The sequence below is a fragment of the Pagrus pagrus genome (assembly GCF_965226575.1).
Source record: "Pagrus pagrus genome assembly, chromosome: 6".
In the NCBI taxonomy this organism is placed as follows: domain Eukaryota; kingdom Metazoa; phylum Chordata; class Actinopteri; order Spariformes; family Sparidae; genus Pagrus; species Pagrus pagrus.
The window spans coordinates 8,591,539-8,616,413 of record NC_140190.1 but is presented as its reverse complement, the minus strand read 5'-3'; the positions used below and the strand labels follow the sequence as shown (position 1 = coordinate 8,616,413).

At 41.4% G+C, this 24,875-nt stretch overlaps 5 protein-coding genes across 7 annotated transcripts; 2 read left to right on the top strand and 3 right to left on the bottom strand.

Moving 5' to 3' along the window:
* The first annotated feature begins 97 nt into the window (after positions 1 to 97).
* Positions 98 to 1,744, top strand: cep19 (centrosomal protein 19). The gene is made up of 2 exons (XM_084355508.1): positions 98 to 400; positions 1,136 to 1,744. Exons 1-2 carry the CDS (start codon positions 271 to 273, stop codon positions 1,480 to 1,482), a joined length of 477 nt encoding a protein of 158 aa, XP_084211634.1. The 5' UTR covers positions 98 to 270; the 3' UTR covers positions 1,483 to 1,744.
* A 608-nt stretch (positions 1,745 to 2,352) lies between these two features.
* On the bottom strand, positions 2,353 to 6,941 carry ing5a (inhibitor of growth family, member 5a). The gene is made up of 8 exons (XM_084355497.1): positions 6,657 to 6,941; positions 4,793 to 4,864; positions 4,474 to 4,640; positions 4,223 to 4,334; positions 4,038 to 4,137; positions 3,803 to 3,938; positions 3,625 to 3,686; positions 2,353 to 3,518 (listed from the first exon to the last, which is right to left on the bottom strand). The coding sequence occupies exons 1-8, from the start codon at positions 6,691 to 6,693 to the stop codon at positions 3,479 to 3,481; spliced, it is 726 nt and encodes a 241-aa protein (XP_084211623.1). The 5' UTR covers positions 6,694 to 6,941; the 3' UTR covers positions 2,353 to 3,478.
* Positions 6,942 to 7,441: 500 nt separating this feature from the next.
* plekhb2 (pleckstrin homology domain containing, family B (evectins) member 2) lies at positions 7,442 to 11,032 on the top strand. Of its 2 annotated transcripts, none has more exons than XM_084355499.1 (8): positions 7,442 to 7,626; positions 8,379 to 8,430; positions 8,571 to 8,723; positions 8,831 to 8,933; positions 9,092 to 9,131; positions 9,355 to 9,441; positions 9,880 to 9,994; positions 10,211 to 11,032. In XM_084355499.1, exons 2-8 carry the CDS (start codon positions 8,394 to 8,396, stop codon positions 10,345 to 10,347), a joined length of 672 nt encoding a protein of 223 aa, XP_084211625.1. In that variant the 5' UTR covers positions 7,442 to 7,626; positions 8,379 to 8,393; the 3' UTR covers positions 10,348 to 11,032. The 2 variants fall into 2 exon arrangements, with proteins under 2 accessions (XP_084211625.1, XP_084211624.1); XM_084355498.1 differs by having other exon boundaries at positions 7,445 to 7,626; positions 9,877 to 9,994.
* An 886-nt stretch (positions 11,033 to 11,918) lies between these two features.
* On the bottom strand, positions 11,919 to 17,244 carry LOC311258860 (vacuolar protein sorting-associated protein 4B-like). Its single transcript, XM_084355496.1, has 11 exons — positions 17,047 to 17,244; positions 15,834 to 15,945; positions 15,569 to 15,719; positions 14,827 to 14,879; positions 14,628 to 14,747; positions 14,395 to 14,551; positions 14,164 to 14,312; positions 14,009 to 14,090; positions 13,711 to 13,930; positions 13,425 to 13,565; positions 11,919 to 13,331 (listed from the first exon to the last, which is right to left on the bottom strand). The coding sequence occupies exons 1-11, from the start codon at positions 17,065 to 17,067 to the stop codon at positions 13,230 to 13,232; spliced, it is 1,308 nt and encodes a 435-aa protein (XP_084211622.1). The 5' UTR covers positions 17,068 to 17,244; the 3' UTR covers positions 11,919 to 13,229.
* A 115-nt stretch (positions 17,245 to 17,359) lies between these two features.
* On the bottom strand, positions 17,360 to 22,867 carry ankrd29 (ankyrin repeat domain 29). Of its 2 annotated transcripts, XM_084355700.1 has the most exons (10): positions 22,659 to 22,867; positions 22,166 to 22,276; positions 21,793 to 21,891; positions 19,836 to 19,934; positions 19,509 to 19,607; positions 19,101 to 19,199; positions 18,872 to 18,970; positions 18,676 to 18,771; positions 18,134 to 18,232; positions 17,360 to 18,047 (listed from the first exon to the last, which is right to left on the bottom strand). In XM_084355700.1, exons 1-10 carry the CDS (start codon positions 22,668 to 22,670, stop codon positions 17,964 to 17,966), a joined length of 897 nt encoding a protein of 298 aa, XP_084211826.1. In that variant the 5' UTR covers positions 22,671 to 22,867; the 3' UTR covers positions 17,360 to 17,963. The 2 variants fall into 2 exon arrangements, with proteins under 2 accessions (XP_084211826.1, XP_084211827.1); XM_084355701.1 differs by lacking the exon at positions 18,676 to 18,771.
* Between the last annotated feature and the right edge of the window lie 2,008 nt (positions 22,868 to 24,875).

Here is a 24,875-nt window from a genome sequence, read left to right as displayed (position 1 = left end):
TCATTGTCGTCGAAAAAATAGGACTTTAATGTTTTTGCTCTAATTTTAGGCAGGCTTCCGTGAAGACAGAAAGGTCCGCCACCAAGGTAACCAAGGAACCTACACTCATCATCTCCTAAGCTCACAGCCAGTTTCTTGATTCAGGCTACATTTCCAAACGTCGGTGTATAAATACATTACTTATTGTGGTTAAAATGCTGTAGTCGTGTGTCTCTAAACTCCAAGTGGAGACAGGTTGATAAATAGTTTTGCTGTAGACAGAAACAGAGGATGAGTTTCGAGGCAAAACGATGTGGAGTGCAGTTCAGTCCTCCCTCTATAGTTTTAATTTATGAAGACAAGGAAACCAAAAGGGTCCGAAAAAGAATAATACCTGTGAGGAACTTCTCCAAATATTCTGGTAAGGCGAGACAATTATTTTGTGACTCATACACACTTAAAACCCTCTTTACTTACTTATTTGGCAATTAGTTTGTGGTATTACCTGATGAGGGGAACATGCACCACTAAAGCACTATCAAACCGAAGCACCTCAAGGTGGCTCCTTGATTTTGATCTGATGCTGAGGCCCTGTGTTGCATGTGTGGGAAAGGTAGCATAAAGCCTTTTGTGGCTCCAGAGGAAGCTGCTTGTAATCTGAAAAATTCCCTCCAATTGCATTGTGGGTAATGTAGGCTCCAGGTTTTGAAAAGTAGTCCTCTGGTCTCGCTTTGCACACCTAGAACACCGTCAGACTCATTATGGACCCATTCAAAACAAATCAACAAAAACGAGAACTAGAGATATCGCCCTTCTTATTCCACGCATCCTTTTCTTTTTCAAAACCTGGCTCCTACGTTACCCACAATGCAACATAACCACTGAGTGACATCACTGGAGGCAATTTATCAGACATCATGCAACTTCCTTTGGAGCCACAAAAGGCTTAATACTACTTTTTTTTCTCATATTCAGAAGTGCTCGCCACGACCTGTTAACCCAATTTAATGTGTAAAATTGGTGGCATAACCCTTTAAAACATGAGGATACATAATGGAGGTCAATAAGGGCTCCTGCAGGTTCATCTGACCCTGTAGATTTCTGCTTCCACACAGCACTTTACAGCATGGTTGATTGCCCTATCCTCTACCTGCAGACCACAGCATGGCTGCTGAAAGGCTTAAGAACCACCCCCGGCACAGGGACTACCTGGAGGGTGTGTCCCAGAGCCAGCTGGAGAAGCTTCACATCCTCCTGCGAGATCACATGCAGGGCTTAAGCTTGGCGGAAAGCCTGACCTCGTTCCGCCTGGACCCCGACGAAGACCTGAACAAACTAGACGATGAGAAGCTTGCTCGCAAGAAGGGCCAAATGGACGAAGTGTTTGAGAGGAACCGGAGGCGCAAAGATGATCCCGACTTTGTTTACAATGTGGAAAAGGATTTCACCAAGACGAGTCAGGAAAAGTGCAGCTGGGATGAAGAGTCTGATGATGGATTTTAACTGTTCTCTGACCTCTCAGAGTGGAATTTGCAGTTCATGTGACACAATGTTGCTGTATGAGATAACAAGGAAATCACAGCTGACCTTTGCTACAATGCTTCATGTCTATCTCAACTCATACACAGATGCTGACTAGCTCTTTTTAGTGAATATCCTACTGTGTGCAGGAAGGTATACACATTCTACCTTCATGAAGTTGTAAATGGTCAGTTTTGGTTGAAATTGTTTTTTCAGAGGCGTTGATTAAAATGTCTTATTACAATAGTTATAGCATTGTTGAATTATATCAACATTATACCGAGAAATGTTGCCATTACTTTGCCTAAATATTAGAAACACCACTTGGTGTGACACAATATAATTCAACCACACTGCATAATAGCCTCCAAAATGCTGATGAAGTTGATTCAACACCTCTGAGACAGTTAAAAAAAAATAACAGTGAACGTAACCTTCATGGAGGCAGAATTTAGTGCAGGACAGCTGACAACTGAATGTATGTATTGCAGCAACTACAATCTCGGACGAGTTAAGACTGGATAGTTACTGGACTGGACAGCCACAATAGCGATCGCTGAACAGAAGAATAGTAAAGAAAAACAGTTTTCATAATGGTTTGGCATTTCACTGGAAGCAACAATAGTGTTTTCCCAGTTACCATTCATGATAATCTAGCTCACTGTTAATAGTTTTCATTGAGAAACAGTTACAATACTGAAGTGGACACACCAGAAGTCTCTGCACCTAATAATACATAGTTAAGATGGCACTGAGGGTAAATGGGGAAAATGGGTAAATCAGGTCACTTGTGTCCTGTGGTCATTTCAAAACACACATGATCCATTTCACACTGCAATGAATGAAATGATGCATTATTAACAGTGAATATTTATTTGTTATAAAATACTGAATTTACAAAATACAAAGACTTTGGCTCTTTTATTTGTGGCTTACACCTAAATGAGTGATATTCACAGTTGAATACAAAAGAAGAGGCTATAATCCTATTAAATAAAATTTGAGTGCACACCAATATGTAAGCAATACAACAAATATCTTTGGAAAAAAATGTGTCCACAAAATATTGTTTCATATCATACAAAACATATATATATATATATTTCCATATGGTTTAAAGTGAGAGAGTTTTAAATGAGATAAACTATATCATAAAACCAAGCCTGCCTTCTCAAACCTCTTCAGGGGTAAATTTCATTCAAAGTGCTTAAATACCTCTTTCAGTTGACAAGAGACACTGACTGACTGACCATTAGTACCACAATACATTCAAATATGTCGCAGGTATTTTTTCTAATAAAAAAAAACAATAAATCGACATTGCTTTGCTTGTTTGGTTCACACTAATCAAAACAGTTTTTCACACTGGTATCAATTGCAGTCATGTATGCAGTGTTGATGTATTCCCTAAGGAGGTAGGTAACTGAAAATCTGATACATAATTCCTTTTTCCACCGAAGCTTGGTAAGGACTCAGGTGTTTTAAATTGTAAATTCTCAGCAGGCTATTTATTTAAATTGTTTAAAAAATAGATCTTTATAAAATTGACATTTCAAGTATGCTAAAGCCACAATCCAGGATTTCTGAGTATGTTAGTAATAATATATACACTATATGACTTTAAGAGGAAGGACTTTCTGATTGGTAAGAATTTGTGCATTTTTTTTTTTTACCCCACTTGCCCGGACTAATTCCCCCAGAGTACACGAATACAATATAGATTAATTAAATATATTAAAGCTATTAAGACAAAGTCTTAAATCCAATGACACAGGCATAGTAACGTCTATAGCGGGAATCTAATGGTGCCACAAGTGTAGCTATACTCCGAATCCAGATTAGGCCTTTAAAATAGCTTTATGACCCACCATTTCTATGGAGAGTTATAGGAACTGAAATATGTATAGATGTATAACACTATTAAACTACACCAAAAATACATACATTATTCGGTAAGTACTTCTGAAAGTAATAAATCTCATTTCTTCTTCTTGTCTTGGGTGCACCTCGGACAAAACCTGAGGAGATTTAAGAGAGGGGAGAGGAAAAGATGTGAAGACCCCGAGGACAAGAATGACGATCGACTCTGGGTTAACATCCTGTGAAATAACTCAACGTTCTTACCATTTTCCTTTGGGTTTCGTGGCGAGATCAACACAAGCAAAGTGGAACCACTCAATTGGACACTAGAGGATGAAAAACAATATCAGTCATATTATCTCTAGTCAGGGCAGGCTGTTAAAAAGGAGACGGTAAAGAAACTAAATTTAAACCAACAAAAACAGAGCACTGTGAAACCTACATCTGGGTTATCGCATCCAATCATCTCTCCATATGAAACCTGATGGCACAGGCAGTACGTAGGCTCGTTGGGATCAACCGGCATGTCCAAAACGTCTGATGGTTGCATAGGCAGGAGAGCATCACTCAAGTCTGGGCTGTAATACAAAGAGCATTATTAGATCTAAACATGATTAAATAGGGTGCATATCAATGAATCGTTGGTAATCTGAACAAACACTTGTATGATAACATACCTGTTTTTCACCTTCTTCTTTTTGGGGGATTCTTCATCAGAACCTTTCCTTCCTCTTCCCCTGGATCCACGCTTCTCCCTCAGACCCCGGGACTCAGCCTCTGCAGAAAGTATTGACATGTATAGATGCACATCAATCTGTTTTGCACTGTGCCAAAAATGGGCACCTTCAGTAACTTGACTTACTCTTCACTCCTCTTGCTTCTGCACTTTCATAGCCGCTCAATTCCAATTTCTCCTTCAGCTCGTTCTCAAACCGCGCCAGATCTGCATCCAGTCTGCGGATATGTTTGTCCACCTGCAGTAAGAAGATTTCATGTAGATTAGAATCTGAACATGTATATGGTTTATGGTTGACTCTATAAAACTCAAATAACTGTGACAGGAAAGACACAAACTATGACAAGTGAACAAAATACCAGTAGGTTTGGACTGACCATCTCATACGTCTGCATTGCAAGCTGGACTTTGTCATCACTGAACTCTTTGCACTTGCTGTAGGCATTTTGGATCTTCTGCAGGTGTTCCACTCTCTGTTCTGAGGCCAGGTTCTTCACAGTCGCAATGTACTCTTCAGCCAGTTTGTCGATCTCTACTTTCTTTTCTGCACAGCAACAGAAATATCACAGTGCTGGAAACACAGTATTGACCGCACAATACTTAAGACTATTGGTTTTAGATGCAACACATGTCAAATCAGGACATGCACAATCATTTAATAAAAATTAAGACAATGGCATGAGATTAAATTTTCACCTTCAGTCCTATTGTCCAGGTCCCGCATCAAAGTAAAGTTTCTCTGAAGCTCACATGGCAGGTTTTCAATACCTAGAGAGGAGATCGACATGAAGATGAGTGAGGAAAAAAGGGAGAACCTCCTCCCTGAAACTTCAGTTATTTATCCACTTATTCAATGTAGTGTCACTCCAGTTAAAATGCAACTAATATTCATAGGTGTTGTAATATTTCTATTACTTTTCTATCCATGTCCTATTTCTTCATCAGCGAATTGATGGAAGCAAAATGTATAGTTTGCTCCTTGTTGTTTTTAATGTAATTGTGAATAAAATAATGTCAATCATACTCTGGTGCGTGCTTAAATATTGAGTTTTTGGTTCTGAATAACCAGTCCGTTGATAATAAAATTAAAGCAAATGACCATGTGATGTAAAAAGGTTATTCACAGTGCCTGAATCAACCAATGTTGCAGCTCTAAAGAGCTATAAAACCTCTTTTTGCTCAGCGTTCTCACTGCACGGTTGAGTCTGTGCAGCTCAGACACACAGCTGCAACTGAATGCTTCAAAATGAAATGCGAAAAAATTGATTAATGCAGTTTTTGACGACGAGGCAATAAGTTGAGACTTTTATAAGATTATTTGCAAGCAATCAGTATGTATATTTATTTACCACTTATAATATTTTTCTTTCTTATAGAAAAAAAAGCAGTGTGAGGATTTTCCTTCAGTGTCTTAACAACATATCAACCATTATTAACATTTAACAAGCACTTTTTTGTGGGGAAGACATTTTAATCAGAAGCGAAAGATCTTCATTAACTGATTTATTTTTATGTCTTAACAAACTAACTAAACAAACTCTCTTTGTTTTCATGGCTGAATAAACAAACTGACCTTAAAAGGACAACACAGCTTCATACCGTTTTACTTTGTTTATATGTGGCGGACCCTGCCACCTTTCTACCTTCAAACAGAGTTCTGGGGATGTTATTTTCCTTTTGAGAACAGCTTGTTTATTCATCTATTAGCAAAAAAATGTCTTAGTTTGTATTATTACCTCATTAATATTGTAAATATTAAAACTCTGAGTTTGAACTTATTCTCCAAAACTACAGTGGCCCTTTAAAATATAGCTTCATGCAACCACTAAGCTCAAGCCTGACGCACAATGACGTTGGATATGTGTAGGATGAATGATACCATGGCGAGTACAGTGTTCACCATAAACAGACATGTGTGAGAGCTGTCCCCGGCTCACAGCAGCATGAACCCGGCCCACCCTCTCCTCTCCCCGCGGTGTGTTTGTGCCTGTCCTTACATTATGTGACGCACTTTTAAACACCCCGCCCCGGCGCGTAACTGCTTACGGGAAACGCGGTCACCAACAGGTTGCAAATGCACGATGTCTCCAGGCATGTTGACCAAAATAGGCACATTTCAGAAGGCTTTTTTTTAACAGCTGCGTATGACATTAACATTTTAAACAACCTTAATAAACCACCGCTGGTTGCTAATCGCCCTAGCTGCTAACAGTTGTGTGTGACAGATCACGACTCGCGGTTTAAGTGTTGATAAAATGCTCCACTTGTCCAGCTCACGTTAACACTGGTGTCTGGGTGAGTTGAACACCACGCACGGAGAGTTTGCCCAACTTTATCCCACCGAAGGTTTTAACGCGATGCTAATCAGTGAGCTAGCGAGCTAGTGACCTCACAGATAGCCGAGTTGCTAACGCGCTGTAATGCTATCTGTCAGTCACCCGCCAAGCCAAGCCAAAAAAAAAAAAAAAAAAAAGTCGTCGACACAGTAGAAACTAAACCTCAAACAGACGTAAGATGCTCAAAATGTCCCCACCAGCTCAGTATATCACAGGATACTCACTGTCAAGATAATGTTCCAAGTATATTGCCGTCGCCATTTCAGGTTAGCTGTGTAGCTTCTGCGTTATTTTCGCTACGAGCCGTGACAGTCCTGCAACTGGCCGGAGGGTTTGTTTTATAACCCTGGGTTGCCCGTCGGTCAGTGGCTTGCAGACTCCACTTCTGTGTGGAGTCGCAGGCGGTTTTTTCTGCTGGGCGGTAATGAAACGACGCTCACACACTCACACACACACTCACTCACTGCTGCAGTTTCCCTCCAACACACATGCACATTGCACTGGCAAACTGTACAGGATACAACTTTTCAGCTTGTGTGAGCTTGTGCCTCGCATGCGCAGCAAATATCTGCACTGTTTAGATCAAATAAAACCTCAGGGTTGACGTCAGTGCACTTATTATCTCCATAGCTACAGGGATTACGACAGTTTGTACAATTTATTCCCCTAATTTAATTCAACACAACTACCCCGCCCCTGTGTGCACTTTTTACTCAACTGGGAATACGTTTGTTTCAGCACGCAGAAGCTAGCTCAGTTAGCTACGCTGCAGTCCCAGAACAACTCTATGATAATCGATTGATGGCTGATGGATTGCCATAAACCATGTTGATCACAGATATTTTCACCACCCCGCCATGTGAGCGCAGAGGGGACACAAGCACGAGCGCGCCCTCGCTGCGTTTACTGGCACTTTCCAGCGCTGTCAGCTGATAGCTTACGTCATTCAAAACAAACGCCTCCCTCTCCAAAGAAGCTGAACGCTCGTGAAGATGCTCGGTGGGCGGGGCTAACGGCAAGCTATCGACCGGAGGCCCTTGGCAGTCTCCAAGCTAGCGTCCACTCCGTTCATTGGTCAGGGTTTTTTGACTCCGAGGAGGGCATCGTCTTTTTCTTTTAATATCTCACTTCCGTGTTTGCTGTAGCCTCACGAAAGGATTCATCTTCTCTGAAAACAAAGCGCTAATTAATCAAGTAAGTAACATAAACGTACAAATTAATGTTGTAAGAACCAGCATTAGTGTTTTAGCTGCCTATGAACAACACTGTGAGGTGTGAACTAGCAGGTTAGCTGCTCGCTACTGACACGTTTATACAAACAACGTTAGTGAACGCTAGCTAACTTCGACTGCGTTGTTATCAGAGAAGATACACACGAGTCAAACTCATCATTTGGTTCAAGTGATGTGCTTGAAGTTTTATAATCAGTATTTAACACTTTATCTCCAGTCTTACTTGTATTAATATGATATGAGGATGACCTGTCCACAGCTGGCCTATTGTTGCATGAAGCCGTTATGTTACCGTTAGGTTAGCTAGCTAACATGCTGTGACAACAACAATAACTGACCAACAAATTGATTCGTCAACAAATAAAAGCCAATTAGCTGTCTAATTTTAGCCTCTGCTAGTTTTGTAATCCATAACAACATATGATGTCACGTCTCTTATCATGAGATCAATAAATTGCAAAGTCTAATCTCGTGATAAGATTTAAAAAAAAAGCTTTATATTTATTTATATTAGCTAATTTAATAACGTGTCAGACATCTGCTGAGGAGATCTTTGTGTTCACTTTCTCATAGCTTGTCCATTTTCTCCTGGAAGTGCGATAGTGGACTTAAGCTAAGTAACAGTGCTCATAGTCACGAGGTTTGTTTGGTTTCGCCACACCCAGTCATAGTCTTTGTCTGTTTGTCTTCATATATATGTTTTTATTGTTCTAGGTGTTTCCCTTCAAGATGGCTATGGTAAAGAGTGGTTGGCTTCATCGACAAAGTGAGTACCCGTACAAAGCCCTGACAGTGTTAACAGCATTTAATAATCTACTTTCCCACTTGTGAGATGCTGTGACATGGTGTCAAATCCTGTATTAATACATTTGGTTTGCGCTTGACTGTAACATATTCTGATTAAAGGTACCATACTGCGCCGGTGGAAAAAAAACTGGTTTGACCTGTGGGCTGACGGACGCCTCGTCTTCTATAATGATCAACAACGGCGTGACATGGAGGATGACATCCACATGAGGGTCGACTGCATCAACATCCGCAACTCTGCTGCGTGTCAAGGTGCTTGTCATCTGTTGCGGGATGATGTCACTGGCTCACACTTAAATATAAACCTGTTTTTGTTAATATTTTACGCGTGTCACATCTCTGTTTGTTTTGTTTCTCAGAGCTGAACCCACCGGAGGGGAAGAATCGCGATGCCTTGCTCCAGATCGTGTGCAGAGATGGCCGGGTCATCAGCCTGTGTGCAGACAGCGCAGATGATGCTCTGTAAGACAACACATCCAGTTCATGCTGAGTCATTATATCAATTTGATCAGTTATTCTTGTTTCTCTCTTTTTGTATCCAAGTTGGTGAAGTTGAAGGTTTTAGTTTTAGCGATACTGTGACATCCAAGATGACGTGTGGTTTCCACTTTGTGTTGCAGGGCATGGACCATGGCACTTCAAGATGCCAGAATTAATACGGTGAGCTACTTTTGATTTGCTTACCAAAATAAAACATAAGACTGGAGGTCAGCGATATTTCCTATATTTGCTTCATACATCTATGATGGCAACCTGAATGCATTAGAAGGAACTTTACTTATGTTGGTTTGTCAAAATTATCTCCTACAGCTCAGTTTTGTTGGTGTTGGTTCTCAGTTTTCAGGGTGAGGTGGCCTCATTTGTGTTGTATTCATTCACTCAGGTGGTCGCTACTCCTCAGATCGGCTTTGCACAGGAAGTGATGGCATCTGCTCCTCCTCCCTACTCAGAATATGCTCCCCCACCTCAGGTAAAAGGCATAAAAAAGTATGCATATGACTAAGATTTCTTTTAAAAAGCCATTTGAAATGCGCCTGTGAATTTCAGGTATCGGTTTCCTTTTTCCCCCCTCAATAATCAAGTTCTGTACATTTCTGAATAGAATTAATTTAATCTAGTTTACACCTACAAAAGCAAACAAGCACTGTAAAAGGATACAAACTGGAAATTTAAGATTAGGCTATGTACACAACATGGCCTGGTTTAACGCTTTAGGGAAAACTGAACTAACAAGCCAGGTAAAACAAACAAAAAAAGACTAATGTATAATAAAAGTGTTGGAGCTTACTACCATCTACTGGTGTAGAAATGGAAGTGACAAAGTAACACTGAATCAACTGACTTGCCAGTGCTGGCAGCCCAGGGAGGATCGATTGAGTATTTTTGGTCTTCTTGTCACTTTCAGCAGGCTTACGCTCCGGGCCCGTATGGAGACTACGCAGCACCTCCACCACATGCTACACAGATTGTATACTCTGCTGATGGGCAGCCATACGCTGTAGCATATCCTTATCAGTACCAAGGTAAATAACTGCACAGCTCATCTCAAGCTCATCTGATGCTTTGACAAACATTATTATACCATCTGTATTTTACTGAATTGTTGTTAAATGTGAAAAATCAGTGAACCTGAACTAAAGAAGATGCTGAAACGTTACTTTTTGATGTTGTTTAAAGTGAGTTTAAACGTCACCATTGCAACGTTAAATGAGACATCATGTGTCCGATGTTCCTTCCAGGTGGGTACGCTGCTCCTGGAGTGAACCATGTCGTTATCCGGGAACGCCAGCGTGAGGATGGTGGAGACGTGGCTTTGGGCATGCTCGCTGGAGCGGCGACTGGTCTGGCCCTCGGCTCTCTCTTCTCAGTCTTCTAGTGTTTTCCATGTACATTTAACAACTCACCGTTCCCCCTGTATTTTTGCAACATTTGGCTTCTTCTCTGCGCCATCACATGAGTTGGAGTGAAATGTGTCTGTTGGGCTACTTCTATCTATGAAGCATGATTGTGATGGACAGTGAATTACTCCGTACGTGTCCTATAGCCTATATATATACATATATATATATGAAGTAAATACAGTAAGCACTTTCTTCCCACCCCATTTGTGTTGTCTGAATATGAATGTTCTTAACCAAAAAGTACAGCTACTCAGTTTTTATTTAAATCACAGGAAGATACTCCTTTTATGTTCATTTCAGGTCCTCTCAGTATTTTTCAACGTTGTTTCTGTTTCACGGAGCACATTTGTCCTCTATATTCGCAGAGTTATCTAAAGAGTTATCTGTGTACTGTACCTTTACTTTGTTTTACATGTATTACTGCTTTTGTTGTGAAGAATGCAGTGTTTCTTCGGCTCCTCAGGATATTTGTGGTGGAGGCAGACTGAGGAGGGAGTGCACACACACAAAGCAATAATCACTCTCGTTGTAGCATTTTAGTGGAATCTGGTTGCGATGGATGTCCGAAGTTGTCGCCACTACAAATAAGTCTTACGTTCGAGGAAACACTCGCATTTACGTGATGTGCTTTGAAGTGAAAAGGGACATCACTCCTCCGTACTCGGATCTGTTATTTGTGTTTTGTTTTGTTTTTCATTGGCAGCTGTTGAATCACACGTTGCATTTGATTTGAAGCGCTCTTGAAATGATATTTTGGTCTTAATTTCAGCAGCTTTTTTGCAGTATGCACAAATGCCAATCAGGTTATCAGTCTCTTGAGATGTAGTCACATATTAATTGGCCTGGACTTTATTTATTCACTCCAGACTACTTGAATAGTGTCAGATTTCCCCCATTTTACATGTTAATTATAATCGTATTTATTCACTTCTGCTCAGTAGAAAACATTGTAAAACTGCCTTTTAAACAAACAAACTGCATATCTCCACCAACGACACTAACAGAAGATGTACGACACTTGTTTTTCCAAATAATTTCATTTTAGCAAATGATCAGCTCGCGCAAGCAGAAAAACATTGATGTCATTTTTCTACAGGTCCTAAATTGTATTAAATTTAATGATGTGAAATTAACCTATTATGTTTCTCTTATCAAATGTACTAATTAAATTATGATCACACTGCATTTAAAATAAAAAATATATGACAGTTAACTAAAAGATGTATTTTAACAATTAAATATATATTCACAAAGTTAATAATGACTCCTGTTTGTTTGGTTTTGTGTTGTTTATTTAAACCTGAGACTTTCGTTCACAGAACACGTCAGGTAGGAAACAGCAAAAGAGCAAATGACCACCTTAATAAATTTTAAGTCATGTAACCAGTAAGTCACATCTGTAAACCCCCCGAGAAACTCTTAAATAAAAACATATTTCACACCCAGTGACGACACCGTTTGACAGGATCGTTAAGTTATTCAAACCGTACAGTAGTACAAAGTTGAAACAGTAGAAAATAAAATAAAACTTTCCGGCCAAACATGATCAGAATTTAGAATAATGCTTTTAAAATCATTTAACGTTTACACATAATTAAGTGACTCAATACAAACCCACATGGCCCCTTTAATGACAACATTTTACGTAGTGAAATTAAAGGATAAGTTCACCCAAATATGAAAATTCAGTCATTATCTACTCAACCTTGTGTCGATGGAAAGTCTGGTGAAGTTTCATCATCCACACAACCTTTCTGAAGCTTCACAGCAAAACAGCTTTGGAGCATTCTCCTAAACAACTGAAGTAGATGTGGACGAACGTAAACTAACATAAAATGGCTCCATTCTGCTCGTGAGGTGGAATCCAAGTCTCCAGAAGCCTCAAGATCCCAAATTGATTTGAAAAGATGATTTTTTTTTTAAAGCTGAAATCTTGTACCTAATCACTGTAGCTGCAAGCAATGTCTTTTCAAATCAATTTGTGATCTCAGGGCTTCTGGAGACTTGGATTACATCAGACAAGCTGTATGGAGCTGATTTCTTACGTTTTAAAATAAGTTCCCTTCTTCAGATGTTGCTGTTATGATGTGAAGCTCCAGGTGTTTTGCGGACTACAAAACCTCACCAGATTTCCATCGACATTAGGCTGAGTAGATACCGACTGAATTGTCATTTTTGAGTGGACCTATCCTTTAAATAAACCAGTAAAAGTTTGTTTACATTTTTTAAAACTGTGTGAACACTCGTACAGTTTCTAGTATAAATTCCCATTCGTAAAAGCCCTGAAACTGACTGTGTTAAGTGCATTATAACCACCCTCAGACTCTATTAAGAGGTATGTTGTGTTGAGAATGTGCGTGTACCCACCACAGCGTCACCAACTGCTGCTCGTATCTGAGAACACTGATGGTGCTACATTGGCGTTAAGAAGATAAAGATTAGTGTCACTTTGGTTTGAGATGTTTAAAATAAAATAAAATCATTTAAGGCAAAGAAATATGAAAGCTTATAAATGTGCACATGTAAACACTCACAGATAAAAAGTGCTGAAACAGTTGATCAGTTAAGATTTTGATCATAGATTAATCGTTTGAGTCTTCTCCAGTTAGAGCAGGAAACATTAGCTGTTTAGTCTCAGACTGTACCCGTAATATTGCTTGCTTTTCTGTTGCTTCACATCTTCGAGTGACATTTACTTTTTTTTGACCGCTAATCAGATAAATGTGAACTTTGGGCCCTATGATGGACTTCTTTAGACACCTTTGGACCGATAGATTGATCGAATAATCAAAAGCAGAACTGACAGAGAAAAGAAGAGTTAGTTGCAGTCCTGTTCATGAATAGAGTGCGACTGTCTTTAGCCTTCTTGACCGAAATCCTCAGTAAACTTCTTCAGCTTCCCCAAGTCGTCCTCGTTCACAGTCGGCTTGGTGCTCCCCAGTGACCTCAGCATGTCGGCCTGCAGGCAAAAATATCAGAGTCGTCCATGTTTATCAATAACACTGACCCACGGATGAAACCCTGTGAGATATTACGAAGCCATTCCTCTCACCATGCACACGACGGGCTCTAGGAGTTTCTCTCCAGGAACGTCCATCCACGTCATCTGTATGGCGTTGGGATCACCCGGCGAACACGGAGTCAGGAGGTCGTCCACCACGACGTCGGGATTGTTCCATGATGACCCGCGGACCTTTGACATAGAAAGACATGGAGATCAGATACTAGGTAGTTCATTATGAGGAACAATTTTAACTACTGCTCTGATAAATAATGTCTTTTTAGTGTCTTTTTATCGTACATATCGGTAACAGGTGCACTGTTCCTGTGTTTTTTACCTTTTTGAAGTGAGTTGCTGACTGAACCTTCCTGACAGGCTGCATGAGGGCGTCCCTGACGATAACGCTGATGTCCGCTCCGGAGTAGCCCTGCGTCTTCTTGCCCAGAGTGGTGAAGTCGGCCTCTGTCAGGTCGTTGGGGGTGGAGCCCAGATGCAGTTTGAACATGAAGGAGCGGGCGTGCTCCTCCGGCAGAGGAATGTAGATCCGCTTTTCAAACCTGAGACGGACAAAAGATTCAATCAGCCATTACGAAAGCATTTAACCTCTTACATCCTGAAGGGTTTTTCCCACTCACCTTCTCCTGATTGCTGAATCCAGTGTCCATGGTATATTTGTGGCTCCCAGGACCAGGATCCCTTCGTTATCAACTCCAACACCTGAGAGGAGAAGGACATTCAAGGCAAGTTCTGTTGTTCAGCTCAGATTTTCAGGCGATGTCTTTTTGCTCACCCTGCATCTGGACGAGGAACTCTGTCTTGATCCTGCGAGCTGCCTCACTCTCGTTCTCGCTCCTGGAGCCACAGAGGGAGTCGATCTCGTCGATGAAGATGATGGATGGTTTGTGTTCGCGGGCTAAATTGAACAGGTTCTTCACCAACCTGGAGGTGGAGAACAGTAGTTGTTTATTGACACTTTCTTAGATTCCCAGTTTTGTCATCATAGAAAGAATCTGGGTCTCACTTTTCACTTTCTCCCAACCACTTGGACACGAGGTCGGAGGAGGAGATGGAGAAGAAGGTGGAGTTACCCGCTTCTGTGGCTACCGCCTTGGCCAGGTAGGATTTCCCTGTTCCTGGAGGGCCGAACAGAAGGATCCCCCGCCAAGGAGTTCGCTTTCCTACACAAATAGATACTTTACTATCAAAAACTGCTCATTTTCAGGAGGTTTTAGAGGTCACTCTCGTTGTCAGTACCTGTGAACAGGTGAGGGAATTTGATGGGCAGGATCACAGCTTCTTTGAGGGCTTCTTTGGCTCCCTCGAGTCCAGCAACATCGTCCCACTTAATGTTGGGTTTTTCCATGACAATGGCACCTGTAAGAGAGAGATGGGTTCAAGCAATGGTAAAGATGTTTTGCACATCGTGTTGAACTGCTGCATGATGCTCATTTACCTGAGAGTTGATTCTGAAACTTCTTCTTCTCTGCGTCTTCTCCTTCATCGTCCCTGAAATGAAAAGACAACAGCCAGCATGATGATTTATTGGCACTTTTTTGAACAGTGAGCAATAATTTGTGCTTTTTAGTAGTATGCAGTAACACATTGTTTCTTAAAGGAAACATCTTAAGCTCATTATGAGGTTCATAATTTTATTTTGGGTCACTACTAGAACAGGTTTACATGCTTTAATGCTCATATTGTCCAGTGCTACAGCTCTGTATTCCCCCTCTGTCTGAAACGCTCTGTTTTAGCTCCTGTCTCTTTAAGACCCCCCTTCCTGACCACCCAGTCTGCTCTGATTGGTCAGCTCACACACCCCGGGCCAGCACTGCTAACAACAACAAATCAGCTGTGCTAAATCAATTGTTCTGCGCCAAACTAGCCACAATGCATAGATTAAGCGAATGTGTGACATGGTGACGGAGTGTGATGTCATGAAGTCACGGAATTAAGGCGGGACTACTGACGAGGCGTTTAAGGGTCAGTGTTTTCTGTGGGAAAGAGGAGCGAACTTTGACTTTTTTAACTTTCAAGGCCTTTTACATGGACAAATAGTACCACGTTACATCAGTTTTATTCAGACATGATTTGACCTTCTCTAGGTATTGTTTAGGAAATGGCCCTCATGAGCCTAAAATGTAAACAAGTCTCCAGAGCAACAACCGCTGCCATACTGACTCATCCCACAGTCTCACCCTTTGTCATCAGACTGAGACTCTTTGACCGGTTTGGTCGGAGGATTCTTGTCCTTCTTACTCAGATATTCCTTCAGCTGCTCGGCTCTCTCCAGGTAGTCTTGACACTTGGCCCTGATGCTCTGCGCAGCTCGCTGACCCTTGTTCTCATCTGCAACACAGGAAGTAGCTTACACTATGGCGCTGTGTTGAATATAACTGCAGTTTTAACAGTAAATATATATAAATCAAACAGTGATGAAAGTCACAAGTCAAAAGTCCTTACATCTGATAACATGAAGGAAGTATTGTACTGCATTCTGATATAATTTGAGGGCCTCCTCGTAGTTTTTGGCTTTGTCCTCCTCTGCAGCTTTGGTGGCGAGATCGATGGCTTTCTGAGAACGAGAGGGAACTTTTAGGAAATCAGCACTTAACATAAAGATTGAAAGCTGAATTTTCTTAATAAATATTAATATAAAATAAAAAGAAGCAGTAAAATCCATTAAAAAGAGGTGTGACCAGCATTGGTCTGGAGTCACTCAGTCACATGACATGGAAGCTATTGAAAAGAAATGCTGAATTTTTCTAACAAATATTCATATAAAACAGAAGAAGCAGTAAAATGTAATAAAAATAGATGTGTCTTATTTGTCCTGTTTAGTAATACAATTCGGCATTGGTTTGGAGTCACTAGGTCACATGACATGGAAGCTATTGAAAAGAAATGCTGACTTTTGATACAAATATTGATATAAAATAAAAGAAGCTGTAAAATCCATTAAAATAAGAGGTGTGTCCTATGTGGCCTGTGTAGTGCTACAATTCGGCATTGGTTTGGAGTCACTGGGTCACATGACATTGAAGCCCTGAAAAGAAAAGCTGAATTTTCATAATAAATATTCATATAAAATAAAAGACGCAGTAAATGTAATAAAAATAGATGTGTCTTAATTGTCCTGTTCAGTGCTACAATTCGGCATTGGTCTGGAGTCACTGGGTCACATGACATGGAAGCTATTAAAAAAAAAAAGCCATTGATGGTCCCTAAACCAGCCTCCAGCGCAGCGCGAGTTCTGGGAGGCAGCTAACCGTCCACCTGCCGCCAACACCGGGTGAACCTGAGTGAGAGACGCCGCTGGGTGTCTCCGGAGTGAAAGTCTGCCCAATAAAACTAAAACTAACTTCACCTCGGTACCTCTAACTGTCAAATAAAATACAGTGGAGTAAACCTACAAGTTTAGCATTATATAGAAATAGTCAAGTAAACGAAGGGCTTTTTTTTTTAACAACCTGGCAACCCAAATGTTAAATTCCAGCTTATCCGTAAAAAATAAGCAAATTATTTAATAACCATTAATTAAATCATTAGTAATTACATTAAACGCCTGTCTTTAGTTCCTTATTACACTTTAATTAACGTACTTACGCTAAAACATCCAGGAGTCAGTCATTATGTAACCGAGCAGCTACTAGCTTCGTAAAAGTTTATCTCTCACCTGTAAGTTACCACCAGCCATCAGGTATCTTATATGTCAGTCAAACTTAAGTCCGGAGCTTCAGATAACAAACTAAACCCGCTTCCTCAGTGTGTTTTAAACTGTTTCCCTGCGTCTTTTTCTTTAATCTTAGATCGACTTCAGTCACAGAAACATCCTAAAGTTTGTCTCTTCCGCATCAACAACTACTCGACGGTCACTTCCGCGTTCGGTCACGTGACAATGTTGTTGTTGTCTTCATCAGGAAGTAATTAATTATTCATGTCATGACTTTAACAAACAGATAATAATCATTCAAGGTTAGTACAGAGGGTTAAATAATTATAATTTAATTTAATTTGCAGAAAAAAAAAAAATAATTAAAATGAACTCAGGTGTCAGACAGGTGTACATCAGGTAATACTGACTTCTGGTGAGGAAGAACTCTTATTTATAACATTTATCACTTCTGTATATAATATCTGCATATTACTTTATTATTAAAATACTTTAATTTTAATAAAATAAGCCGACTTTTCAAAATAAAATGACTCCACCCTCGTTTTTTAAATAAACTTGCACATGGCCACTTTGACAAATTTACACTTTATTACATCTATTTTAAAAAGGCAAATAAAATGTGTGCAAAATATATAGAAATCTTACAACACCCGGGGTCAACAAAAATAAATGCATATACTGTGGACCTACAGAGTGAAAGGAGATGATGCACATGGCAGATTAACGCGTCGTGGTTGCACTCTGTGCTGCTCTGGAGGTTTATTCAACGTATGACAGCTTTCGTTTCAGCCGCAATCAAAAGCAAAGCACCAAGTACAGTACGTATTGTAAGTTGAGCAGGTTTGACACTGTGTTTTCTTTGCTCCTCATCAGTAAGGTACAGGCAGACGTGACGGCGGGAGTCTGACGGGCGGTCATCAGCTGTCTCCGTTTGAGATTTTTGGACGTAAGACATTTAGGATGCGATCGCTCTTTGTGAGATCCGCAGGGAGTTCGTTATTCTGCAAGACACACATGAGAAAATGTTCAACAAGCTGAAGTTTGTTCAATTTGTGTTTATCATCTTTAAAGACTAAAGAGCCCGGACCTTGTTTGGTAGTGTCGGGTCTGCGTTGGCTCCGAGCAGCAGCAGAACAGTTCGAATGTTTCCACCCATGACAGCAGCGTGAAGCGGAGAAGAGCCGTTCTGGAGAGAACAAACAAACATGCACTCATACATCTACAGGTATTAAGAAATATACCCTTATTCCCTCTGTTGCCCTGAATTAGACGAGAGGATCGATACCACTCTCGTGTCTGTATGCTAAATAGGAAGCTAGAGCCAGTAGCTGATTAGCTTAGCTTAGCTTAGTATAACAACTGGAAAATCCACCTTCCTGCATCTCTGAAGTTCACAAACTTTGAAGTTATATCTTGTTTGTTTAATCTGTAAAAATAACCAAAAAACTGAAGTGTAAATCGACACGTTGAGGTTTTACGGGTGCCAAACTATCTCGCAGCCGGAAGCAGTGACTTCTTGGAGTATGCTAAGCTAACCGTGTCCTGGCTGTGGCTACATATTCAGCATACAAACATGAGAGCGGTGCTGATTTTCTCATCAGTCAGGAAGTCCTCGGCAGCCTCCTGTACCTTGAGAAGACCAAGAGAAGGAGAAAACTTGAGAAGTTCCTCGATGACGCTGTTGTGTCCTTTAAAAGCTGCTTTGAATAACGCTGTTGATCCGTCCTTCAAAGACAGACAACAGACAAACAATCACACTTGCCTCTAAGGAGACACTTTGGATCAATAAGGTGCACTTTAACGATGCTAAATGTTAAGTACACACTTGTCCGTCAGCATCCCGATCCGCCCCACGCAGGAGTAGCACCTTCACCACCTCACTGTGACCCATCTGAGCTGCCATCCACAGGGGGGCAGTGCCATCCTGGAGAACGAGGAGGGCGTAAGATGGAGGAGGTGAAAAGAGAGAGAAGGGGTGTGAGCTGAAGAGGAAAGAAACTCTGCGACCGCGTGCTTTAAATCTCTAAAACATGCTAACGAGGCGGCGCCGTCACCTCTCTCGGCTGGTTAACTCTGGCACCGGAGGAGAGCAGCTGACGGATCACGCCCACGTGACCCTCCTGGGCAGCGAGGAACAGAGCGGTGGCTCCGTCCTGAAACGTGAATGAATCATTTCAAACACACTGAAAAACAGCCTGAGAAGCCTCAAACTAAACATGAAGTGTGTTATCAACACACGACTGTGTTATAAATGTATGTTTGTGCAGGCAGGCTGTCAGAGGACAGACTCTAATCCTGCCGAGTGTCAGTCGTGTCTGACTCAGCAGTCTGCAGAAACCTGAGAGGCCGGATTCCAGCTGCCGGCACGTTGTGTTCAAGCTAACTAATCCTGTTTCCTGACAGACAGACAGACAGACAGACGCACTGAGCGACACAGCTGGGATAAAGATGTGGGAGCTCACGTTCAGCTGGTCGTGAACATTGGCTCCGTTCTTCAACAGGGTGTCCACCACCTTCGTGTGTCCGTACTGAGAGGCGACGGTGAGGGCAGTGCCGCCGTCCTGACACAAAGACAACACAAGAAGGACAAGCGAGCAGTGAGAGGGGCAGTTGTGTTACATACTCTCTTACAAAAGTGTGTAAAAAGTAGCCTGAGCAGCATATTTTCGTGCAACATTTTTGTGTCCTTATCTCTGCACGAAGCTCTCCTGACTAGTCTGAGATGATAGCATCGGTTTCAATCACACCCAGTGTTGTGGAGACACACGTCACCGCGCTCTGCTGCATACCTTCGTCTGGAACTCAGTGGAGGCACCGAACTCAAAGAGGAGTTTCACGACGTCATTATGACCCTGCTGCGAGGCGAAGAACAAGGCGGTGGAGCCTGTCTGCAGCAGACAATGAGAGAAGACACTGCTGTTTACATTTAGAAAGCAATAATGTTAAATCTTTTTCTATTTGAAATGTGGAATATGAGAGGAAATATACTGTAAACGCTCCTTGAATTAACACATAAATGTTTGATCTAACTATACAGTCCTCTGCAATGGTTCAACCTCAGCACCACGAGCTGTTTATCTCCATGAACCAACTCATAATGATCCCATAACAGAAGTGGATGGAAACACACATTCATTTGCTTTTCCTTTGCAGATTTTCTAAACACAGGAATTAAAAATGATCATCTCTTTGCACTAAATTTGTCACCACTACTAGCGGGCTGTTAGCTTAAATATGTAGCTAAAACCAGACAACAATCAGCTTAATTATGTAGCCCATGCCAGCAGACAGTTAGCTTAAATATGTAGCTACAACCAGCAGACAGTTAGTTGGGGAAAAATGCTTTTTCACTACTTTTGCCCAGAGTTAGAAAATCGCTACAATCTCTTTGCGCTAAATGTGTCGCTACTTCTAAAGGACTGTTAGCTTAAATATCTGGCTACAACCAGCAGACAGTCATCTTAATTATGTAGCTACAACCAGAAGACAATTAGCTAAATTATGTAGCTCATGCCAGAAGATAGGTAGCTTAATTATGTAGCTCATGCCAGAAGACAGTCAGCTTAAATATGTGGCTAAAACCAGACAACAATCAGCTTAATTATATAGCCCATGCCAACAGACAGTTAGCTTAAATATGTAGCTACAACCAGCAGACAGTTAGTTGGGGAAAAATGCTTTTTCACTACTTTTGCCCAGAGTTAGATGAGAAGATGGATACAATTTCCATCTCTTTGCGCTAAATGTGTAGCCACTACTAGAGGACTGTTAGCTTTAATATCTGGCTACAACCAGTAGACAGTCATTTTAATTATGTAGCTACAACCAGAAGACAATTAGCTAAATTATGTAGCTCATGCCAGCAGATAGGTAGCTTAATTATGTAGCTCATGCCAGCAGATAGGTAACTTAATTATGTAGCTTAAGCCAGACGACAATTAGCTTAATTATGTAGCCCATGCCAGCAGACAGTTTGCTTAAATATGTAGCTACTGCCAGCAGACAGCTTAAATATGTAGCTATAACCAGCAGACAGTTAGCTTAATTATGTAGCTCATGCCAGAAGACAATTTGCTTAATTATATAGCTACAGCCAGCAGACAGTTAGCTTAAATATGTAGCTACAACCACAACACAGTTAGCTTTAGCTTAGCACAAATACAGGAAACTTGAATGTATTATTCCTACAAGAAACGTGAAAACAAGAGTGAAAACAACAGTTCGCTGTTTTTCGGGGGTTATATGCTTGACTATTTCTTGGCAGGGAGCAGTGACTTCCCCCGAGTCTTCTCTGGCAACTGGGGTTACATACCGCCATTCCGACATACCACTATTCCGACATGCGAACGTCCTGGCATTCCGACAAAGTTTCACCATAATCCGCAACCCATAACCCTAACCCTTTTAAAAGATGTGTCGGAATGGCAAGACATTTAAAAAGAAATAAATACCACCATTCCGACCTTAGGAGGCAAAAAATGTCGGAATGGCGTTATGTCGGAATGGCGGTTGCCTCCCGTCAGCTGGTTAGCTTAGCTTAGCACGAAGACTACAGTGGGAGCAGCTAGCCTGACCAAAGATCACTAATTTAACACGTTATATCTAATTTGTTTAATCCAGGCAAAAATCAAAGTGTAAAAGCGACAATTTATGTGTCTTAGAGCAGCTTGTGTGTCAGGACTACTTCTTGGCGGGGGGCAGTGACTTCCTGGCATCTCCTCTAGTTACACTACTTTCCCGTCATACCTCTCTCTGGTAGTTGATGTCGGCTCCTTGCATGATGAGGTCTTTGACGCACTCATAATGGCCGCTGTAGGACGCCACCATCAGCGCCGTCGTCCCATACTAACAAAAAAAAGGAAACATTGCAACAATTAACTCGCAAACTTTGGTGTTTCGTTGCGGATAACCTGCTTAAAAATTACTTTACGTGATGCGATGAAACCCACTACATCCTTTACAACCCTTTGACTATGATGGGACATGAAATGGTTGTGTTAATCTGTGACGGCACACATGCACCACAGAGGTTAGGGCCTCGACGCTCTCTGTGCTCCTACCACAGGCGGGCTATGGTTAAAGCGTGCGGCTGAGCGGCCGGGACATGCAGCGTCCGTACACTGTCTCTGCAGTCCGCGTCCACGCGTCCGCTGTTGAGCAGCAGCTGCAGCAGAGCCAGGTTCCCCTTCCTCGCTGCCCAGAACACAGCGTTGGCCAGGGGTGTTTCCTTCTGGAGGGGTGAACACACACAACAAGCACTGACGCCACCGTTACAGCATCACACACAGTCAGGTGAAACAGTACACAGGGTCATGCACCAATTAACACACACACTTTCAGATACACACACTCACACTATACAGGAAATTAAAGGAGGGCCACACACACACACACACACACACACACTCAGCCAGACTGTATGATTGCATTAGACCACACAGACAACTCACACAACAATTAAATACATCACACCGTTAAATAATCCCTGAAGATGACCCCACACGTGAGCAGGAAGCAGCTGTAATGTGTTTGTCTCCTGGAGGAGGAGGAGGAGGAGGAGGCCCTGCAGAAGCTCTGATGGATGGAGAAATAAAAGGCTTGCTTGCTTTTACCTTGAAAGACATCCTGCAGACCTCAGTCGTGACTCATGGCTCCTCCCGCGCACTCACTCACTCACCAGACACGGTAATGATGCTCGGACTGTGTGTTTCTGCCGCACTGTGTTTTGGGGTGTTGGCGGCGCCTGTTCGCGGACATAATAACAGAGAGTCAGCTGAGCTCATCCTCCGCAGTCAGGAGGAGCAGCAGGGGCAGCGGCAGGCCGCCGGGGGGCGCTGCTGAGCGGGGACAGTCATCGGAGGAGTGGAGGGGTCGGGGCGGCGGAGGGATTCACCTCACAGGACCTCTGAGGAGTGGAGGGGTCAGCGCGGCGGAGGGATTCACCTCACAGGACCTCTGAGGAGTGGAGGGGTCGGGACGGCGGAGGGATTCACCTCACAGGACCTCTGAGGAGTGGAGGGGTCAGCGCGGCGGAGGGATTCACCTCGCAGGACCTCCACCCACCTGTGTAGTCTGATTTAATGTGTTTATACCTGAGTGTTTCTTTTTATTCTGCTCCACCACAGTTACTGTTTAAATGTTTTACAATAGTTTTTATTAAAATAGTTTTTTTATTCTCCATTTTTTGAGACTTATTTCCCTCTGACCTGCTGTGTCACCTGTGAATTTCTCCCAAGAGGGATCAATAAAGGATCATCTCATCTTATAATATCTTGTGATGAGCTCACACAACACAACACACTGATAGAGATTAAACCAGCTGTTGTGAACTTCTTCTGTTTCGTCTCCTCTCAGATGAAATCTTAATATATTGAGTCATTTATCTCTCTGAAGCTCACACGCGGTTTCAATTGTCAAACATTGTAAAAACAGTAAAACACAAAACTAATGCAGAGTTGTGCACCAGAGCTTTTTCTTCTTTTTTTTCTATTAAAAACAGTAATACTGACTGTTTGTTGTTAGTTTTGGTTAATATTTTTTGTTTGATTATTCCAGACGTTTGCTTCGTTCAGATCAGAGTTTCAGCATTTTTCTTTGCTAGTTATTTGTTTAGTCTATTTATTTCCTTCTTCAGCATGTTTAGTTTTGTCTAGTGAATTTTGTTTCTGGCTTATTTAGGAATTTAAGTTTATATAAGCAGAAGGACAGGTGTAGGACCAGGATGCACCGGGGTGGGCCTATGTTTTTTTTTTTGTTTTTTTACCAGACTGAGAGAGGCTGCAGGTTTCCTTTGTTCTTTGTTTGCTTGTTTTTGGAAAATAAATCACAAAAACCAAATGAACATTGAGTCTGTGGTGCAGCAGTGGCTCTTTGACTTTTATTTTGAAGTTTGATTTAGATTCTCCGACTAAATGTAGACCGTGGTGATAAAAACTGTGTTACATTCAGTGCATCAGTTTGACATCTCAACTACTCGACACAAGTCAGAGAGTTGATTCATTTTTTATTAGTTTTTAGTAAAATTTCTGTGATTAGAATTAGATTTTTAAATGAGTTCTGTGGAGATGTTTCCCCTCTCATCAATCATCTCATGACCACAAGTCTGTATATTATGACCTTGTTGAAGACCTGAAGCACCAACACGAGCAGCTGCAGTAAAATATTGCTTCTCTACTTGAGTATTCCTGTACTTCTACTCGACCACATGTCAGCTGGAAATACTCAGCTTTTTTACTCCACTGAAAAGATAATGAAGAAATAAGAATAAGAAATAACAACAGACAATATATGTACAAAAATACAATAAAAAACAGTAAATACAGCCAAACATTCAACTTCATATCTAAGAGACACAAACTGTGATGCCAAACACTGCAGGAGCAAACAATTAACACTGATAGTGACTCATAACCAGCTTGAAGCACCCAGTGGACTTACAACCACATTATAATGCCAATAAAAGTTATTCTAATGTGTTACAACTATGAGAATTTTAATATACTATGAGCTTTGCAAAAAACAGTGAGTGACCAGCAACAATAAAACAAACAGTGTGTCATGTCACATATAAAGTAGATAATATAACACAGGGACTACTTTTCTGTCATCATGAGTACTTTTGGAAAATTAGCTCATAAGCTTTAAGACTATAATGGAGTTTTTATCTTTAATGTATTGACACGTTGACCTCAGTAAGTGATCTGTGTACTTCTTCCAGCGATGTTTTTGGAAAGTTTGATGTCAGGTGTTTGAGGGATTAACAATATTGCAGCTTTAGCGCTCTCTAAATGATAATAGAGGTATTACCGAGGAGGAGCGTCTTTATTTTT